Consider the following 18,615-nt stretch of genomic DNA (forward strand, 5'->3'; position numbering starts at 1 on the left):
ATGACCACTCAGCTGCCAAAATCTTCACTCCACCGCCTTCACTCAACAAACACTTCTCAGTATCATACTGTGCATCCAAGTACCTTGACTAGGTTGGGGCCTAATAACAGCTCACAGTCACATAAAATGGTGTATTTACTCCACCCTTTGACAGACAAGCATTTTGGAAACATACACCTAAGAACACTTCAAATTCTTCAAAGCAGGTCCACGCTTTTACTAGTTATTTCAAAACTCACTATCTGTTCTGGCCACTTCAGAGGGTTATAGTTTTATTCTCATGTGAAAGCTTGGGAAAGCAAGTCCCACGAGAGGTTATCCCAAGGCCATTCGGTAACTCAGTAGTCAAGTTAGTAGGCTAGAGGGTTCCTGGTGTGGTGGTCTTTAACTCAAGTGGTCGTTCCCAAAATTGTGGTCTCTGGACCAGCAGCATCAGCATCACTGGGGAGCTGGTTAGAAATGCAAATTCTCAGAACTCCTTCCCCACCCCACCCCAAACCTCACCACCCCATCAGACCTTTGACTCACAAAACTTTAGGGAAAGGCACCAGTAATCTGCACCTTAATGAACCTCACAATGATTCTAAGGCATGCTGGAGTTTAAGAAACACTGGTCTAGTATACTGACTTGCAAGACTTAAGTGATATCAAGTCAATCCTCGGGAAGCTATTTAGTCAAAAAGACAAAACAAAACAAACCAAAGAATAGGAGAAAAAGCAATCTTAGCCCTCACTTTATGGTAATACCAATGCCGATATCCACATTTGAGTAGCTGGTCTTTATTCTAGAACATACTGATTCTGCTCCCGCATGCTCTCCTGAAGGATGAGCCTTGCTTTTTTTCCAGCCGATATGGTGACATTTCAAACACTGGCCGCTTCCCCATAAGAGAAGTTCTACGTTGCTCAAAACTGGACTGACCCTTAGATTTGTTGTCAGCCCTCTCTCACACAACAAGAAAGAAATGTATTTAAATTGCAGCAGAAAATGGGCTCTTTTCTATTTTACTTCATTCATCTTCTAAAGACCATTTCACCATCACCCTTGGAAACATGGTTTGGAATCCCACTGCCCTGGCTCGTGGGTGGTTCCAATAGTCCCACCTAAACCCACATCTCTGCACCTTAGGCTGGCTTGCTCCTTCTGGTTTTTCACTATTAGTCAAGGTGAAAGTCAGAAAACAGGGCCTATCCACCGCCCCTTGGACACCACCACTTGGCTTCTCAGACTTCTTGGAGGAGCAGCTTTAGGGCACCAACCACAGGGCTGTTGGAATCACAGTTGCAGTTTCAATCACACATCTAAATCCACAGCAACATTTACCTTGAATTACTTGAAATCACTTCTCCCATCACCTTCATGTTCTGTTCTGGACTAAGTGATGGCATCTTGAGTTGGCATCCATAGAGGCTATACTTTTAATCTGATCTGAGCAACCGGCCTAATGCTTAGTGTGAGAGAGACTATGGACTGGGAACAGTTCTCCAGAGGGTGGAGGGTGGCTATTATTGGTCAGGATAGAAACCATCCATGATCAGAGTCATTGAGAACTCCAGGCCTCTCTAGCCTATGGGTGCAGATGAGGTTATGTTTCACTCTTGGTCCCCCCACGTACACAAGAACTCAGCCCTTCTTCGAGGCCCATCCCCATCAACCCAGAAGGATTTCCTGAGGGGCCACCCAGACACATGTCTGCCTACACCCTGGCTTCCTTGTTAAGGCACACTACCCCTTCCACTCCCAACTGGGAGGGCCCAGTCTCAGCTGGGTTGAGCTCTCCCCAGCCGGGGTCAGGAGCTCTCAGAAGTCAGGGCCGTTCTGAGACCAGCAGTAGAGTGGCCAGGAGACAGGACTAGTCCCCCATTCCATGACTCACCTCATCTCCTGGGCTCCCAAATAGCCCTTCTGGAGCCCAGAGTCTCAGTTTCTCCAAATGCCATCCCTTCATTTTCTCAGAATAATCTCATGGTTCTCAATCCTTTCAGACCCAGTATTCCCTTTTTCAGACAAATATTTTATAAAGCCCCCTTTATTATAACAAAAAGAAAGTAAATAGATAATACCACTTATGTAAACACATACTTTCTAAAAGAACCAATAAATGTTCTAACTGTAATGTTTAAAAAGGAAAATAAAATAACTTATATAAATCCATACATGTTTCTATATATAAATATTGGGCATGACTATACTGGACAACATAATAAAACGCACCTGTATTTGAATCCTGTTAAATTTGGCAGCTCAAATGCAACTGTTCCAGTAACATATTTTCAGTGACTCAAAGACAGTACTACCATCTGTGATACACTTTCCAAAAGAGCAAACAACTCTTGGTCAAGTTCTTAACTAAACAAATTATAATCCACCCTCCACGTAAAGCGTGGCTGCCTCCTAGGAAACCAAGTGCTTCATATAAGGTGGAGGTAGGATCTAGGTCAGAGTGTTATTGTACGTTATTACTGTAAGCGGCCTTCTCTGGAATATCTGACAGGACATTCAAAAGTCATGGGATGCTGCATGTGGGATGCTGCAGGGTGTTTTGCATCCTTGACCCTCTCCCATTCAATGCTAGTAGCCACCTCAACCTTTGTGACATTCAAAACACCGCCACAGATGTCCAAAATACTCCCTATGGAAAGGTTTCACATGGTTTGAGAAACCTGCTTTGATCTTTGTCTCCAGTTCAGTTCAGTTCAGTTCAGTCGCTCAGTCGTGTCCGACTCTGCCATCCCATGAACTTTAATCAACCAGTTGGATCTATAATGAGATGAATACCTTACTATATTTTTCCTTTATCCCCCTGCCCTTGAACACAATTCCTTCCTTCATTAGTTCTTAGGGTAACAGCCTCAAGCCCAACAACTCTCATCTGTAGTACTCAGTATATCATCTCACAAGCTCCACAAATAATCTAGGCTTCAAATCCAAACTGTATCAGTATGACAACATTTTATTTTTTAATCTCCGATATTTTTATGCCACCAAATACTTCACTGCACTCAGAGAACTTCTGATTTCCCATCACTGACGCTCACTCTAGCCAGTGATCTCAGTCTCTTCCCACATTTTCTGTCTCACAAAGCCTGCTAACCTGTAGCAGATGTGCCCACCCTGAACACTGGTGACTCCTTTACATGAGGACCACTTCCGTCTTTAATATCTCATCCTAAGAAAGATACTGAAAAACAGTGATACAAGCAAGAGAGCCCACCAGAGGAACAAGAGATCCCATGGGATATAGTAGAGAAAGCATAAGAATAATTCAATTGCTAAACTTGCCCCATCTGGGTCTCAGTTTCCCTATTCTAAACAAAAGAATGGACTAAATGATCTCTCAGAGGCATTCCAGCTCCAACAGTCCATAATTCTATGGATCTGGATAAGCCCAAAAATAAAAGTAGGAAAGCATGAACTAAATGATATAGTGTTGACTTCATCACCTTTGCAAGGACGTGATGCTTCTAGCAGACAGTCTGTGAATTATGACATGGCTTAAGTAGAGAAACAAGCAGATTTCTGTGATGAGCATGGCTGCCTGGAGTTCACTGGGAGTCAGAGTTTACCACTTGAAATGGGAGAGGCGATGAATTCCAGGTATTGTGTGTCTTTGTGTCCTATTCCATATCACGAGCCTGATAATGAGCAAGCCAACTAGAGGAAGGTGAATGGCCTCAGCGAGTGTACCCACAGTGGATCTGGTGTCTGACTGGCATAGGTCCAAGAGCAAGTTACAGCTCAGGGACTTGCTGACTTTTTCCACAGGCTACCTCCTTTCTCACATCTCTGCTTGATTTTGTCTCCCTCCTCCAGCGGTCATTTCGGGAACTTGAAGAAACCGTGGTCATTGCCCTGTATGACTACCAAACGAATGATCCCCAGGGGTTCACCCTACAGTGCAACGAGGAGTACTACCTGCTCGACAGCTCGGAGATTCACTGGTGGAGGGTTCAGGACAGGAACGGGTAAGGCGCCCGGTGGCTGCTGTCCCAGCTTTCGAGGGGAGGTGGGAACAAAGACTGCCCTGCCTCTCTCAGAGTGACCATGGCATTGAGTTAGGAGAGGAGAGCAGAGGCAGGAGGAGGAAGGAAGACGTTGCTGAAAAGGCTCTTCCCCTTCTCAGAAGAGCCTGGGAGGCAGTCACTCGCCATACTTACTCCCTGGACCTGATCATGCCCTCCCAACCTCCAAACTCATCTAAAAATCTTCTGGGTTTTTCCACTGTTATCCACAGTTTGGGAGAATGGCAACTTGTTCCACAAAGCACCATTGTTTTTGAGTGCTTAAATGAGGCTGAAGGTGTTTATCCCATTGTGAGGGTCTTATTGTTGGTGGAAGCAAAAGGCATGTACAGATGGTGCAGATTGGTGGTTACATTAAGAAGCATCAGGGGAAAAGTACTAAAGATTTAGTTAAGCCAAGAGCAGTGAACTAGCCATCCACATGATTCATGGAGAAAATAAAGTTGTACAAATACAATTTACCCTCAATGGGACTTCTGAATGAAAAAAAAATCTTATGACCCCTTATCTGAACTGAACTACAAGAAAATTACTGTTACTGAACTTTAGAATGCTCTGGGATGTATGTGAGTTTCATACCAGTGGTTAGTTTAAAGTTATCAGATTTATACTGCTTTATAAGGCTGTACATTTTCCTTTAAAGATCAGAGATATTTACCTATGTCCCAGAATATCCTCCAGAATCACCTCCAGAAGATGATTTCAATAACTGCATAAATCCAACATAAAAATGTACCAGAATTTAGCAAATTTCCTTCTTGGGTGCTTAGGCGGTTTCTAATATTTTGAAAATATTAACAATGCTACAATGAACATCTTTAAATATTAAGGTTTAAAAGTTTTCAAAGTATGAGATTATTATTAATTTTAACATAGTTATTAAAAGAAAATGAAAACACTCCATTAGTGCAATATCTGGATAGACAATGTCAATGTTTTATATTACAAAAACTAACAACAGAGAGAAATATACATAAAAATAAGCCACCCTCTATTTGTCTAAACATCAGTTCTAAAGGTATTCATTGTTAAGTTACTTGTGCATCCTAGGCAAAAGAGTTAGACATATAGAAATGCACCCTATTTTTCATTTGCATTAAGGTGATTCATTCTGATCTTCACCTTGCTTTTAACTTTTAATGATATATCTTAAAGATATTTTCATATCAGTGCATATAAATCTACCTTATTTTTTAAGTAAACATATAGTTTTAGAATGTATGCTTGCATTATAAATATTTAAACAATATGTTATAGTGGGACATTTAGTTTCCAGGTTCCTTTCTTTGTTGTTTCAAACAAGGCTGCAATGAAGATCTTGAATTGCCCATGCTCATATAACTTAGAAATCTTTTGAAATACATATACTTTTGAAAAAATATTTTTTTCTTTGGGAAAAAATACATAACTCATATTTCTAACTATGGAACTGGTGAGTCAGATTATGTGACATCTTAATTTTAAAAGATAAATACCTCAAAAAGCTTGCCAAATTTTACATTTCCCCACCAACAGGGTATTGGAGTGCCAACACTGAAGTGAAAGTGTTAGTTGCTCAAGCGTGTCCAACTCTTTGTGACACCATGGACTGCAGCCCACTAGGCCCCTCTGTCCATAGAATTCTCCAAGCAAGAATACTGGAGAGGGTAGCCATTGCCTTCTCTGGGGGATCTTCTGGACCCAGGAGTCAAACCTGGGTCTCCCACATTGCAGGCAGATTCTTTTCTATCTAAACCACCAGCAAAGCCCAACATTGGGTATCATTAAACTTTAAAAAGGGGGGCCAAAAAAATAAAATAAAATAAAAAGGGGGACCAATCTGATGAGTAGAAAAAGAAGTACACAAACATTTTTAGGGTAAAGAGTTTACTTTTTACATATATCATTACTTACATTTTCAAGGCACCTTCTCTTTAAGTAGCCTTATCAATTCCATTGCAAGGGAAGTAAAGGAGGGTTAGATCAAAAACTGTGGTCTCAGAGGTAGTATCACTTGCTTGCTGAGAACAGACCCAAAAGCCCCCTCACCTGGAACCTTCCTCTTTAGTTAACTCAGGGAAACAAACAAGACCAGTCACATCACCTTCTCTTTGCCTATTACGGGGAGCCTCATTTCAGAAATAGGTTCAAGACTGCCTGGCTCCACAAACGCCAGAGGAACTTACTAAGAAATTCATCCCTTCAACCAACTGACATTTCTTTAGTACAACTTATGTGCCAGGAAATTTCTTCTCCTAGGTTTCACTTCCCCCAAATGACAGTTTACCCTTTATTCAATGGCCCATGGAAGGGCTCAGCTCTGTACTTCAAAGGGCATCACAGAAGACACCCAGAGGCCAATCAGGGTGTATGGGAATTTCCCTAGAGTGCTTTGTAACAGTGTGGTACAGCGGAAAGTACACAAGATGCAAACACAGAAGACTCAGACTTGAGTATCAGCTGCTTTTGTTACACAGGGCCTTTGGAAAAGTCACTTACCTTCTGTGAATCCATTTCCTTCCCTGTAAAATGCAGATGATAATATCAGCTTTCCATCTCAGAGTGTTGAGAAAATCATTGAGATAAAGAAAGTGAAAGGACTTTGTAAACTCTGTATCCACACACAAGAGAACTATCATCATTTTGTAGATAATCCAGTTTTGGTTAGGATATTAAAACTGTCATTTTCATGGAAGCAAAAATAGTATTTGACCTAGTAATAGAATTGTAAACATACGGTGTGGCAAAAACAGACATAACTAAAAGGAAATCCAAAAGAAAGCGATAAAAGACAGCATATCTGAGAACAAGTTGACTCCTATCTGTTGTAATTGGCTACCTTGAGTGCTGACTTCAGGAGGATTCTGAGGCTGGATGTTCAGTTCTCCAAAGGAAGCATAATACCATGACTGACTAGCCATGGGTATAAGATACAAGATATCCTGTATTTGACATCACCACTCTTCATTTCTTCACTCCTCCAAACAATTCTGTGAAATAGATTACACATTTCCCATTAAACTAGATTGAAAAAGATTCAAACACTTAATGGAGTAAAGAGCAGGAAGTTATGAGACATCTTTTCACAGAATGCACAGTCTGGTGGGATTTTATGTTTAAACTAGTTTAGGCCCTTCATTTTACAGGTACAGAATCAGAGGCCTAGAAAGTGGAGACACTGCTTTCACCTTGTAGTATTGAATGTGACAGTGAATGAGACAGTGTTGTGAAAAGCACCTACACAAGGGTAAAGGATGTTCTTACCAGTCTCTTGATCCATATGTCTTTGTTTATACACAATTTATTCCTGCTCAAAAGAAACTCCTCACCCCAAATCCAGCATAGTTTTATTTTGTTTTTCTCATGTTTTATCATTTATGTTTGAAGGAGCACAAATAACAAAAAATATTAGGGAGGCCTTGAATTAAAAGTTTACATGGTTGACTGACAGTATCTTTTGGGACCTGTGGTTGGAAAGTAATTCTTTATATTTTAATTATTTTGGTTTCCTAACCATAAAATGCTAGCACTAAAGTGGAAAAATACTGATTATAACACACACACACACATACACACAGATGTTTCCTATTAGAAAATAAAGACTGAACATTGATATTTTTTCCAATAGAGGAAATTTTCACAATGAAGAGATTAGCAAGCAGAGCTAATAAAGTAACTATTTCTTATTTATCATGGCTCAAAGTTTAGTAATAAGATCTATATAGCCTTTAACAGATAGCAGGTTGTTATGTTTAGTAATTTTTTATTTGAATATTTTAAAATGTCTTATCCTGAATGCTAAACAAGACTTCTTCATCTTTAAATGGCATCTAGTTGATTAAATCTATGAAATGGAGATGTAAAAATTAGTTTTATATTAATATAAACACTAATTTCCCTTTAAACAGGCATGAAGGATATGTTCCAAGCAGTTATCTGGTGGAAAAGTCTCCAAATAACCTGGAAATCTATGAGTAAGATTTTTTTTTTTTCAAAAATTGGTGCTAATTGGTCTTCTTAGATTAAGAGTGAATCATTGGTTAATTATTAAAATACCAGGCATTTTCTCTTCTTGACTTGCTTCCATACTCAGAACCCTAAATAAGCAGCTGGGGGTCACTTTAAATAGGAGAAGGGGAAGGAAATGTGTTCTCATCTCCCCTTTTACCAAACTAATGTTTTCAGATGTCTGCACACATTGTAGTCAAAGGAAAAGTTGAATTGCCAGTCTATGTCTGACGCAGGATACAGCATGCTTGGGGCTGGTGCATGGGGATGACCCACAGAGATGTTATGGGGAGGGAGGTGGGAGGGAGGTTCATGTTTGGGAACGCATGTAAGAATTAAAGATTTTAAAATTAAAAAAATAAAAAACTAAAAATTAATTAATTAATTAATTAATTTTTTTAAAAAAGTTTCTCCTGGAAATTCCAGGAATATTGATCTTACACTATGAACATTGGATCTAATACAGACTGATTTAAAACATGGTTTAATTAAATAATTCGAATACCAGCAGACAAACAGATAGGTATTAAATATCTGCTTAGTTTGTGTTGTTTGTTTCAGACTTATTTAAAAGGAGAGTTCACAAACAGTTTTAGTGAAATTATTCAATGTTTAATAAAATCCAAATGTAGAGAACAGCATACTTACCATGTGCATATATTTACCAGCTCCGTTGCTAGAAGGCCCAGAAGCAATAATACTAGAGTCTCAATGTGCACACTCAGGTTCTGGTTTTTAAATAACACTTCCCACTAAAAACAACTAGGACTTCCTGGAGAAATGGCTTGGAGACTCGGAGTTAGGGCAAGGAAAGAACAAAGATGAAATTGGAACATTTTGATGCACCAAAAAATTAAAGAAGTACCCCCTAATTTTTTGTTGTTAAGTAAGGTAAACACATTGAGTGAGCACAGAAGTCTGATTAAAAATGCCTCTTCTGACAAAATCTGGATAATCTGAGTATCAAAATAAATAATGACAGTAATGAACTACAGTCACTGAATAAAACAAGAATCCATCATAAATAAATACTTTGATAACTAAATAAATAAAGGGACAAGAAGACAAAAACTCCTTCTCACTGTAAAATGCCAAATAATGGAGGCAGAAGGAATTTTAATGTGAAAAACCATCTTTTTATAGCTTGAAGTACCAACTGATTTGGGCAAGAATCATCAATGAAAGTTATAAGTAGGTGGTAAAAGTTTGATATTTACATAGTTTCAAAGTATCTTCCTACAAATCACTTACTAAAAAGAGGAAATAGCTGACAGACCCCATCTTAACTAAACAATCCAAGGTCACATCAATAAGGGGGCAGGCAGACATCGTGCATCTCCTGACGTGATACACTGAGAAGGACACAGCATCAGTTCGGTGATATTCCCACCCAAACATGCGTAAACCTGAATTAGCCATGAAGATATAACAGACAAATCCAAACTGAGGCATAGTCTACAAAATAACTGCCCTGGGCTCTTCAAAAATGTTAATATTATCAAAGACATGAAAGACTAAGAAATTAGTTCACATAAAAGGAAACGGAAGAGATGTAGTAACTAAATGCACCAATAATCCTGGGTCAATCTTGAACCATAAAAAGCAAACCAAAAAAATAGTAATACAAAGCATATTATTGGGATAACCGATGAAATCTGAATAAAGTCTAAAATTAGATGACAGCATTGTGTCAGTGTTAAATTTCATGATTTTGGTAATTGTACTATGGTTATATAAGTGTATATTTTATTTCTTAGAAATACATACTGAAGTACCTATTAAAATAATGTTCCAGTTTGGACACACTGCAGTTTGAAGAACTCTATTTTAGAAGATACAGGGGTGAGAGTAGTTAAAGAATATTAATTATTTTGGTCCATTTCATTTCTCCTTCAAACTTATATGTATTTCATTTTTATATTGAAACATAGATAAGGAAAGAAGGAGCCATGTGAGAACATGCACATGACAAATAATGCCGTGATTATGTTCCTTAGGAGTTAACAGATTGTAAGAACGGTATCTGGCAGGTGTAACTCCTGAAAGATGTGAAGTTGGGGGCTATAGCGTAGCAAACTAGGCTTTTCAGGGGGGAGGCAGGGAGCCTTTAATGCTTTTTCCTCAAGTCCTTGGTACATGATAATTACAGGCTCTATATGGTGGTGATAAGAGCATGGGTTCTGGAGCCCCACTGCCCAGGTTCACATGCTGGCTACTCCAGACCAGTTCACTGACCTTAGGCAAGTCTCATAACCTGCTGATAACACTTCCTGACACTGATAGATGAGCTCTACATTAGCTAATTATTCTCTGCAGTCCTGAAGTTCTCATCAGGATATGGCTGGAGCTATCCCCAAGCAAACTTGGATGGAGTCCACTCCGACTCAACTGGACATGAGTTTGAGCAAGCTCTGAGAGTTGGTGATGGACAGGGAGGCCTGGTGTGCTGCTGTCCACGGGGTGGCGAAGAGTCAGACATGACTGAGCAACTGAACTGAACTGAACTAGTCAGAGATGTGATTTCAGCCTAGTTAACAACCAATGCAAAAGAGAGTAATCAGGGCATACCCAGGAGGCCAACGTTCATACTAAGGCTGTTTTAACAGAAACTTTTTTAAAAAAGTCAGTTAGTGTCCTTTCATAAACCTGTATAATACTAGCTTAGAATCATCAGTCATGAAATTCCAAAGATGATACCACATTGCATTTATCTGTTACATGGTATCTGTTGCTGCTTGCTTGAGTACAATGTTTCACACGTCCAAATTACTGGCCAGCCAGGCACAGAGCTGGGCTACTAGTTTCAAATGCTCTGAGATGTTTGAAGAAGCGCTTTTAGCGCTATTTATGTTGATGAACCCAAACTACAAAAATGACATTGAATCCATAATATACTTAGATTTGCTTTCCCCCACTGTCCAAATCATTCCATCACAGTGCATTGGTTCATAAAACTGTCTGACATGAATTATTTCATGGTAAGATCTATTCCTTGGTAGCAATAAATCTAAAAGTTATCTTTCTTTTCTTTTTTGCCCCATTTATATATTTAATCTATTATTCAAATTGCTCATAGAAAATTTGATTTTAAAACATCTTTGGAAAAGAGATGAGCCACTTATCCTGAGAAAATTAGCCTGAAATCTTAAGAAATTAAAACAGTTGTATGATAAAGTCAGAAACACAAAATTAAACAATATTGTGTTATAACATGAACCCTGTGACACATTTTCCTTTTAAACTAAATTTGAAGTTCAATATCAGGTTCATTTTGTAAAAGTAGAAAATATGTTAATATTTACCTTATTTTTAGCAGAATACATCCATTAAAATTTTTTAGTTTATTCAACAAATAAATCTGGCACTCATTTCACAAGGAATGTAGCAATACCTAAGGTTTTTCTACCTTTGCATTTTTTACAAAGATAAACTAGCCTTTTGGGACACTGTCAATGCTATTTGTTCAGGAGCTTTTCTGCAGCTAGGAAAAATATAATTATTTTGCAGAAGATCTTGAAAACCAGTCTTACAGAAGAAAATGCTACAATCATTTTAAAAGGATATTTGCTACACTTTCAAATTTATATTCAACTTTTATAGCTGTCCTAGCATCACTCTACTTATAACCATCCACTGAGTTACAAAACAGAGCAGAAGATAAACGTTTTCAAAAATTTTAATAAGGAGAATTTCCAATATGCACAAAAGTGGAAAGAAAAATATAATGAACCTTCATGTACTCAAAGCCCCCCAGCTTCAACAATTATCAACATTTTACCACTTCTGATTCATTTGTTCCCTTCCAGTTAAACATTGTATTACCTGGAAATGGTTTGTGCTTTTGCCTTTGAGTTTGAAAGTATTGGTAGAAACAAAAAGAACAAAAAATTCTCTAGTATTAATTATCTTTCATAAGTAAATAATAAAATTTTTAAATCTCATTTTTCTATGACTTTTTCCTGCTTTCAGGTGGTACAATAAGAATATCAGTCGAGACAAAGCTGAAAAACTTCTTTTGGATACAGTAAGTCTCTTTAACCTATCTTTTGGCTTCAAATAAAATGAACTGTGCTACTTTTTTTCAGCCAGGCTGTGGTTTGTGCTAACGCAGTGAGTTGATGTGTTGGATTAAGGTGGTATTCATGTCTGGTACAAGTATAAAAGTATTTTGGAGTTTACAGGCTTAGCATACATCAGTCTAAGAAACCTGGAGAGGATCAAAGGTCTTGGTATTAACATGTGAACATGGCCACCGCTTCAGGAGGCGGTCTTTCCCGCCATGATGGCTGGCCCTGGAGAGCTTGGGGCTGGTCTTCCCTGCCTGCCTCTCTGGTTAGGTCAGGGATGGCTGTGATTCAGATTCCTCCTGGCTGAGCTGTGTGTGGAACTAGAAGAAATACAGCACTTGTTTTTAACTCATTTTTCAAACAACTGTTCTTCTCCAGAGCCATACACTGTGAGGACCAGGACTGATCTCACCCAGGGGTGTCAGGATTGAGGGAGAGAGGGAAGTGAAGAAAGAAGGCATGGTGTGGTGGGGAAAGTCCAGCCCCCGCTCTGGCTCCAACTCAGTGTGTGACTTTGGGGACATCTCTTCTTCCTTCTGGACCTCAGTTTCTCAATGACTTCAAGGGAGGCATTGGGCTAAATCAGAGATGACAACTACCTAGGATCATACTGCCACCCTCTAGTCTTGGTCCTGTGGCCAACCCTGTTGATCAGAGCTCATGGCTTTGGGATCCTTCTCAAAACAGCACTCAAGGAAGCTGCCATCAGTTGACTGGCATGCAAGGGAACCCCTCTCTTCCTGGATCAGAAGATCATTTGTTACTCTAAAGCTGTGCCTCTCAAAGTATCTGTGGTAATGGATTACTTTCTGTGGTTGGTTTTTAATTTCCATTTGTCACAGACTTATGTAAATTCAATAAAAAATGAATTCATAGGGGAAAAAAGCAAAAATAAGAAGCAAAGACATACAAAATAATGCAAGTCCAATTTTTTATTAGTATTAGGTCGCTATAAAAAGATTCTAAATGCTTCCTCTCAATTTCTTTTTTTGTCTGGTGGTGGAGCAGTAACAGTTTGCCAACTGGCACCCATCCACAGACCACACTTAGAGTAGCCCTGAAAATTGCACGTTGGGGCTCTTGCAGAGAAACCAAATGCATGGAGGTACTGAGAGAAAGCTTTCTATAGAGAAATCAATGTATCAGCTTATTTGCTTAGAGCAGTGGTTCACAAGCCTGTCTGCACATTAAAATCACCTGGGAAACATTTTAGAAATACCAATGACAAGGTCCTACCTCAGACTCATTAAATCATAATCTCTAGTGGATAGGGTACAGGCATTAGTAGTCCAGAGAAAAATATCTCGGAGTGAGCCTAAATTCAGATGATGTTAATAATCCAGGCTCAACACAGCCTCACCAGTGAGACCAGTAAACAGTAGGCATGGGCTGATGGAGGCATTAGTCTCCCTATGCTGAAATGTCAACCGTGTTCCTGCCATTTCACCAGATATTATTTTCCAGTTATAGTTTGAAGGTATTTCATATCTTTAAGAATCTTAAACTGCAAACCTCTCTTGGATGGAATGAAGCTGGAGTGACCAATGTATCCTGGTTTGCCTGGAACAGTTTGTTTTAAAACTGCGAGTCCGATGGTCCCAGAACCACCCCCACCACCAACCGCAGTCCCGGACAAACCAGGACAGTTGATTACCCCAACAGGCAACCATTACCAGTTTGGAGAGTGACTAGGTGTGAGATTAGGGAAGGGGACCTGGGAAGATTTCAGGTAGAGAATGAAGGGCTGTGATGAGAAGGTGGAAGGATGATGAATACTGTCAAAAAATAATCTAAAGGTATAGAGTTGATTATTAATGTGCTATTTACTTTTGCACAAGGGAAACTTGAAATGATAATAAATTCATTCTGTCAAAGGCAAAAATAAAATTTCTGTATGAGGAAACTGGGAAGGGAGGGGAGCTCACAGTTGTATTTGAAGCAGCGAACTTCTTCTCCCTTGATTCAGTTGCCAGGAGGCAGGCAAAGAGGACAAGTTCAGTTGTTTGTGTGTTTACCAGTGACAGGTGTATAGCAGGCAGTCTGTATGATGCTGGCCGTCTCAATTAGCACCTGTCATGATTATGACATGTCTGTGCCACTTCCTTTATTAGGATTTCTCAGTATAAACTCACAAACCTTACCATTTTGCTGAGCACAGAACTAAGCACATAAAGATACTTGAGACAGGATCTTTGACCTCAATAGGGACTCTCATAGACACTATCGGGAAACAAGAAAAACTCTGAAGAAAAAGAGAAGAATCTAAGATAAACTGAGCATATACAGGAGGCTTTCAGTACTCTCAGAATTTTGAGAAGATTCTAGAAGGAATTAGAAAGATTTCATGGAGTAAGAGGAATTAAGGTGAGTCATTACTAGGCTCTGGTTTCCCCTTGGTTCCACCCCAACTCAGCACTTAATTATTCCCTATGGTTCCCAATAGAGACTACATTAGAATCACTAGGGAATTTTTAAAAATAAAGATTCCCAGGCCCCAGCCCAGACCTACAGAATTAGACTCTCCAGGGTTAGCTTCTGGAAACCTGTATTTTTTCAAGTCACCTTGTGATATATATGCGGCCTACTCAGCACCTATGTTGTTGGATAATATAATAAATTGTTAAATTAACCAATAAGATCCTATAATAAGAGTTATACTGAATTTAAACAAGTACAGTTATGTTATTTTTAATCACATACTGGTTAATGAAGTATGCCCATAGGGCATCTAAAAAAGCTCACAGCAATGATTAGCAAAAGATGATTTCTATTTTACAGCAGTTCTTTGGAGGCACTTAAATACATTCTGCTTGCTAGAGCAGTTGAAACATTCTTCCTTATTAATATTCTAAACTACTTCACCAAATCCTCTTTGCTTCCTTAGGTCATATACAGGCAAACTTCAGTGGATCCCTGTATTGTACGATGTTTAAAATATCAACAGAACTTTTTCAGGGGTATATTTAGTGTCTCCTTTTCTAACAATTATAGAACCCTTAAAAGATGTATTAGTTCACTTTTATTGACCAAAATTTGATTTATTTCATTTTTATTAACTAAATCTCTCAAGGTACTGTCCCAAACATATTTCACCATTAGAATATAAACACTTTATCTTGTTCCTGCTTTACACAGGACCCCAGAACTGTACCTATGACATAGTAGTTGCTTATTGAACATTTGTTGAGTGAATGAATACAGCAAATGCTTAAGAAGTATTTGAAATTAACAACTATATTTTGGGAGAAGCTGGCCAGTCAAGCATTGTTTGGAGCTTTTAAAAAATACAAATTCTAGGATGTCAGCCCTCACCAGTCAGAACCTTGGAAATTGGTACTCAGGTGATTCTGGGACTTAGCCAAATTTCAGAACCACAGAAAACAACTCTTAGTGTGTATTGTCAGTTCTTCAGATAGCACCTCCTCTAAGAACGTCCTCATGCTCTCCCTCTCACAAACTGTGGAATGTGGTTTTTCTCCACCTTTGAACTCTTATGTTGCAATGTCATGACATCTCCAGTAGCTCTCATGGACCTCAGCAGTCTGTCTTCTGTGTAACCCATTTAGGTAGAGGGCGAATTCCTTGCAAGCAGGTACTTGATACCTTACAGTATGGCACATATTGAGTGACCTGAATTTGGGGAAGGAGCGTTTCCTAAGACATTGTTAATGATATTTCCATGATTCTAAGGTGTCACTAGTTAAAAATGCAATATTGAGTCCACAGAAGAATTGTTTTAAGGGAAGAAATTAACCACCTCCAAAACAAAGAGCAGTTATATATCAGAGACACTCAAATTATAATGCAGCATAACAAAGACATGTTATCAGTCTATATTTTTCATAATAACCTACCCTGCATGTCAAGACTATCTTCTGTAAGGTCCCCTTCAAATCATATGGACAGAAGGAAAGAAGGACAGTCACAGTCAACATATCTCAGAAGAAAGCAGACAATGGTATTAATACCTCTAATGGATGGCATACCATGGCATGTGATAACGGCTGATGATAGTCATAGTAGTCCTTGTTCTGGTATTATACTCCAGGAACTGTTCTATGCACTTTAATTCTCCCAACCATCTTGCAAAAGTCATTTTACAACAGAAAACTGAAGCCCATACATTGACTCTGGAAGCATCTGTAATTCACAGAATTATAAATTGTTAGAGCTAGAATTCCTTTTAAAGACTATCTGATCCATCCCCTTTGTGCTACAGGGGAGTAAACTGGGCCAAATTTAGACAGTAAATTAGTGTCTGTCTGGACTAGGGCAGGGACGCTTCTTCATACACACACACACACACACGCACACACACACATATACACACATACACACACATAGTTAATAAGGGAATATATGAGTTAAGGTCTATTTTCCCATCTGCACATTTCCCATCCTTAGCATTTTTTTCCTATTGTTGCATCTTTATTTTTCTAGATAAAATAGTAAAAGATGACCTGAGACCTTGACTATATCCCATAGGAACAAGCCCACTCCCCAACCCACTCTGGCTACACTGCACAGATCAGTGCCCCATGCATAGCAGTGATAGGAGCAAAGACCCTTTAGACTTCCCTGTTCTTGGTGGTTGTAACTTCCTCTGAGCCCCTTACAGGAAGTAGGTGATAATGTACATGCCGGATGCCTCATTTTCCCCACACCCGGGACTGCCTCAGCCCCAAACCAGAGTTTCCTGTTACCAGAGCTGAATGCCACCTAGAGCAACTATGATGGAGGAAGAGCTCTGCCAGTCTCCTGTCCTTGGCAGAGCTGACTGCAAACCTTACTTCTCTTTTGTCTGATGTCTATGGATCAGTTTACTCTTAACAGTTAAACCCCTCTCTCATCACAAATTTATAAAAAATAATAATGGTTTCTTTTAAAGAATAACAATAACAAAAAAATCTTAATTAAATAGAAGAGATATTCCCACTCCTTTCTTCACAGATAGCTGATAAACTTCAGGCCTTTTTGGTCTTTGTTTCTTCCCTTTAAAATACGTTACAGATGCAGATAATGTCTGCTTTGGCTAAAGCTTGATTTCTTCCTGCCCTGAATTTGATCCATCACATTTCAATGAGGCAAGAGCAAAAGCTTCAGTATTTAGCAAAAGGGGAAAACTTTTGAAGACAAGTGATGCTATGTAATATATGGATGAATATCATAAACATGACATTGAGTTGGAGAAGGAAATGGCAACCCACTTCAGTATTCTTGCCTGGAGAATCCTGTGGACAGAGAAGCCTGGTGGGCTGCTGTCCATGGGGTCACAGAGAGTCGGACACGACTGAAATGACTTAGCATCCGTGCATGCATTGGAGAAGGAAATGGCAACCCAATCCAGTGTTCTTGCCTGGAGAATCCCAGGGATTGGGGAGCCTGGTGGGCTGCCGTCTATGGGGTCGCACAGAGTTGGACACGACTGAAGCGACGCAGCAGCAGCAGAAGAAGGAGAAGCCAGACACAGATTCACTATTCATAATATCAAAGGTTAAAACAGCCCAAATGCTCAGCAACTGATGCACAGATAAACAAAATGTGGTGTTATCCATACAAAAGAATATTATGCAACCATAAAAAAGAATGAAGTATTGATATATGTTAAAAGTTGATGAACCTTATAAACAATATGCTAAGAGTAAGAATCCAGTCAAAAGAAACCACATATTATACAATTTCATTTATATGGAATTTCTAAAGTAGGCAAATCTATAAATAAGGCAAATTAATGTGCTGGGGTGCAAATGATACTGAGGTGTCTTTAGGGAAAGATTAAAATATTCTAAAGTTAGATCATGGTGATGGTGGCATAACTCTTTGATTTTGATAAAAATCATTGAATTGTACACTTCAACAAGGATCATTTCATTGTATCTAAATTAGGCTTCAAAAGCTATTTTAAAATCTAATTAATTAATCTGGGATTTTTTTTTTTTTTGGTGTCATATAGCTCAGCTTTACTTCAGAAATTGAATTCACTACTGATCTCAATGTGGGGGAAGTCAAGTTTTTTAAAAGAATGATTTGCAAGCAAGTTAGAAGGGTCTTTCCTATTGCACTGGATAAACAGTTTACATTCATATCTGAGAAAAAGAAACTAAGAATCTGGTTAGTTCTCCTCTGGCCTAACCATGTCCAAGGTCATGCACAGCACATTGTGGGCAATGTGGAAGGCTACAAGGGGTGTATACGGTTACTCTATTGGTCCAGAAAGATTTACAACTCATTTCCTTACATTTTAAAAAAATTCATGAAGTACAGAATCATTAAAGTAAATTCTGTGTGTACAAAGACAGAATACTAGTACTGTCCTCAAATACTATGACATCTCAAGAAAAGAAATGTAGTAGCTTTCTATATTTTCATCAATTCTTCCCCTGCTTTTAGGTAACATAGGGCAGCCCTACCCCACAACCTTGAGAAAGGAAGGTCAAGGGTAAAACTGAGACCTGAAGAGTCAGGTGTCAGCTTCAAATTTCTTTCTTTTTCTAGTTTTAGTGAGATAATAATTGACAAATGACATAAGTTAAAGGTA

General features: G+C 38.9%; 1 protein-coding gene across 1 annotated transcript in view; it reads left to right on the forward strand.

Moving 5' to 3' along the window:
* Window positions 1-18,615, forward strand: part of ITK (IL2 inducible T cell kinase) — a 64,637-nt gene that overhangs the window by 30,383 nt on the left and 15,639 nt on the right. The window contains exons 6-8 of the mRNA XM_069592493.1: window positions 3,815-3,966; window positions 7,911-7,976; window positions 11,980-12,034. Coding sequence (XP_069448594.1) covers window positions 3,815-3,966; window positions 7,911-7,976; window positions 11,980-12,034 — 273 coding nt within the window. The remainder of the gene's footprint in view (window positions 1-3,814; window positions 3,967-7,910; window positions 7,977-11,979; window positions 12,035-18,615) is intronic.

The sequence above is a fragment of the Ovis canadensis genome, chromosome 5 (genome assembly GCF_042477335.2).
Source record: "Ovis canadensis isolate MfBH-ARS-UI-01 breed Bighorn chromosome 5, ARS-UI_OviCan_v2, whole genome shotgun sequence".
Classification (NCBI taxonomy): Eukaryota; Metazoa; Chordata; class Mammalia; order Artiodactyla; family Bovidae; genus Ovis; species Ovis canadensis.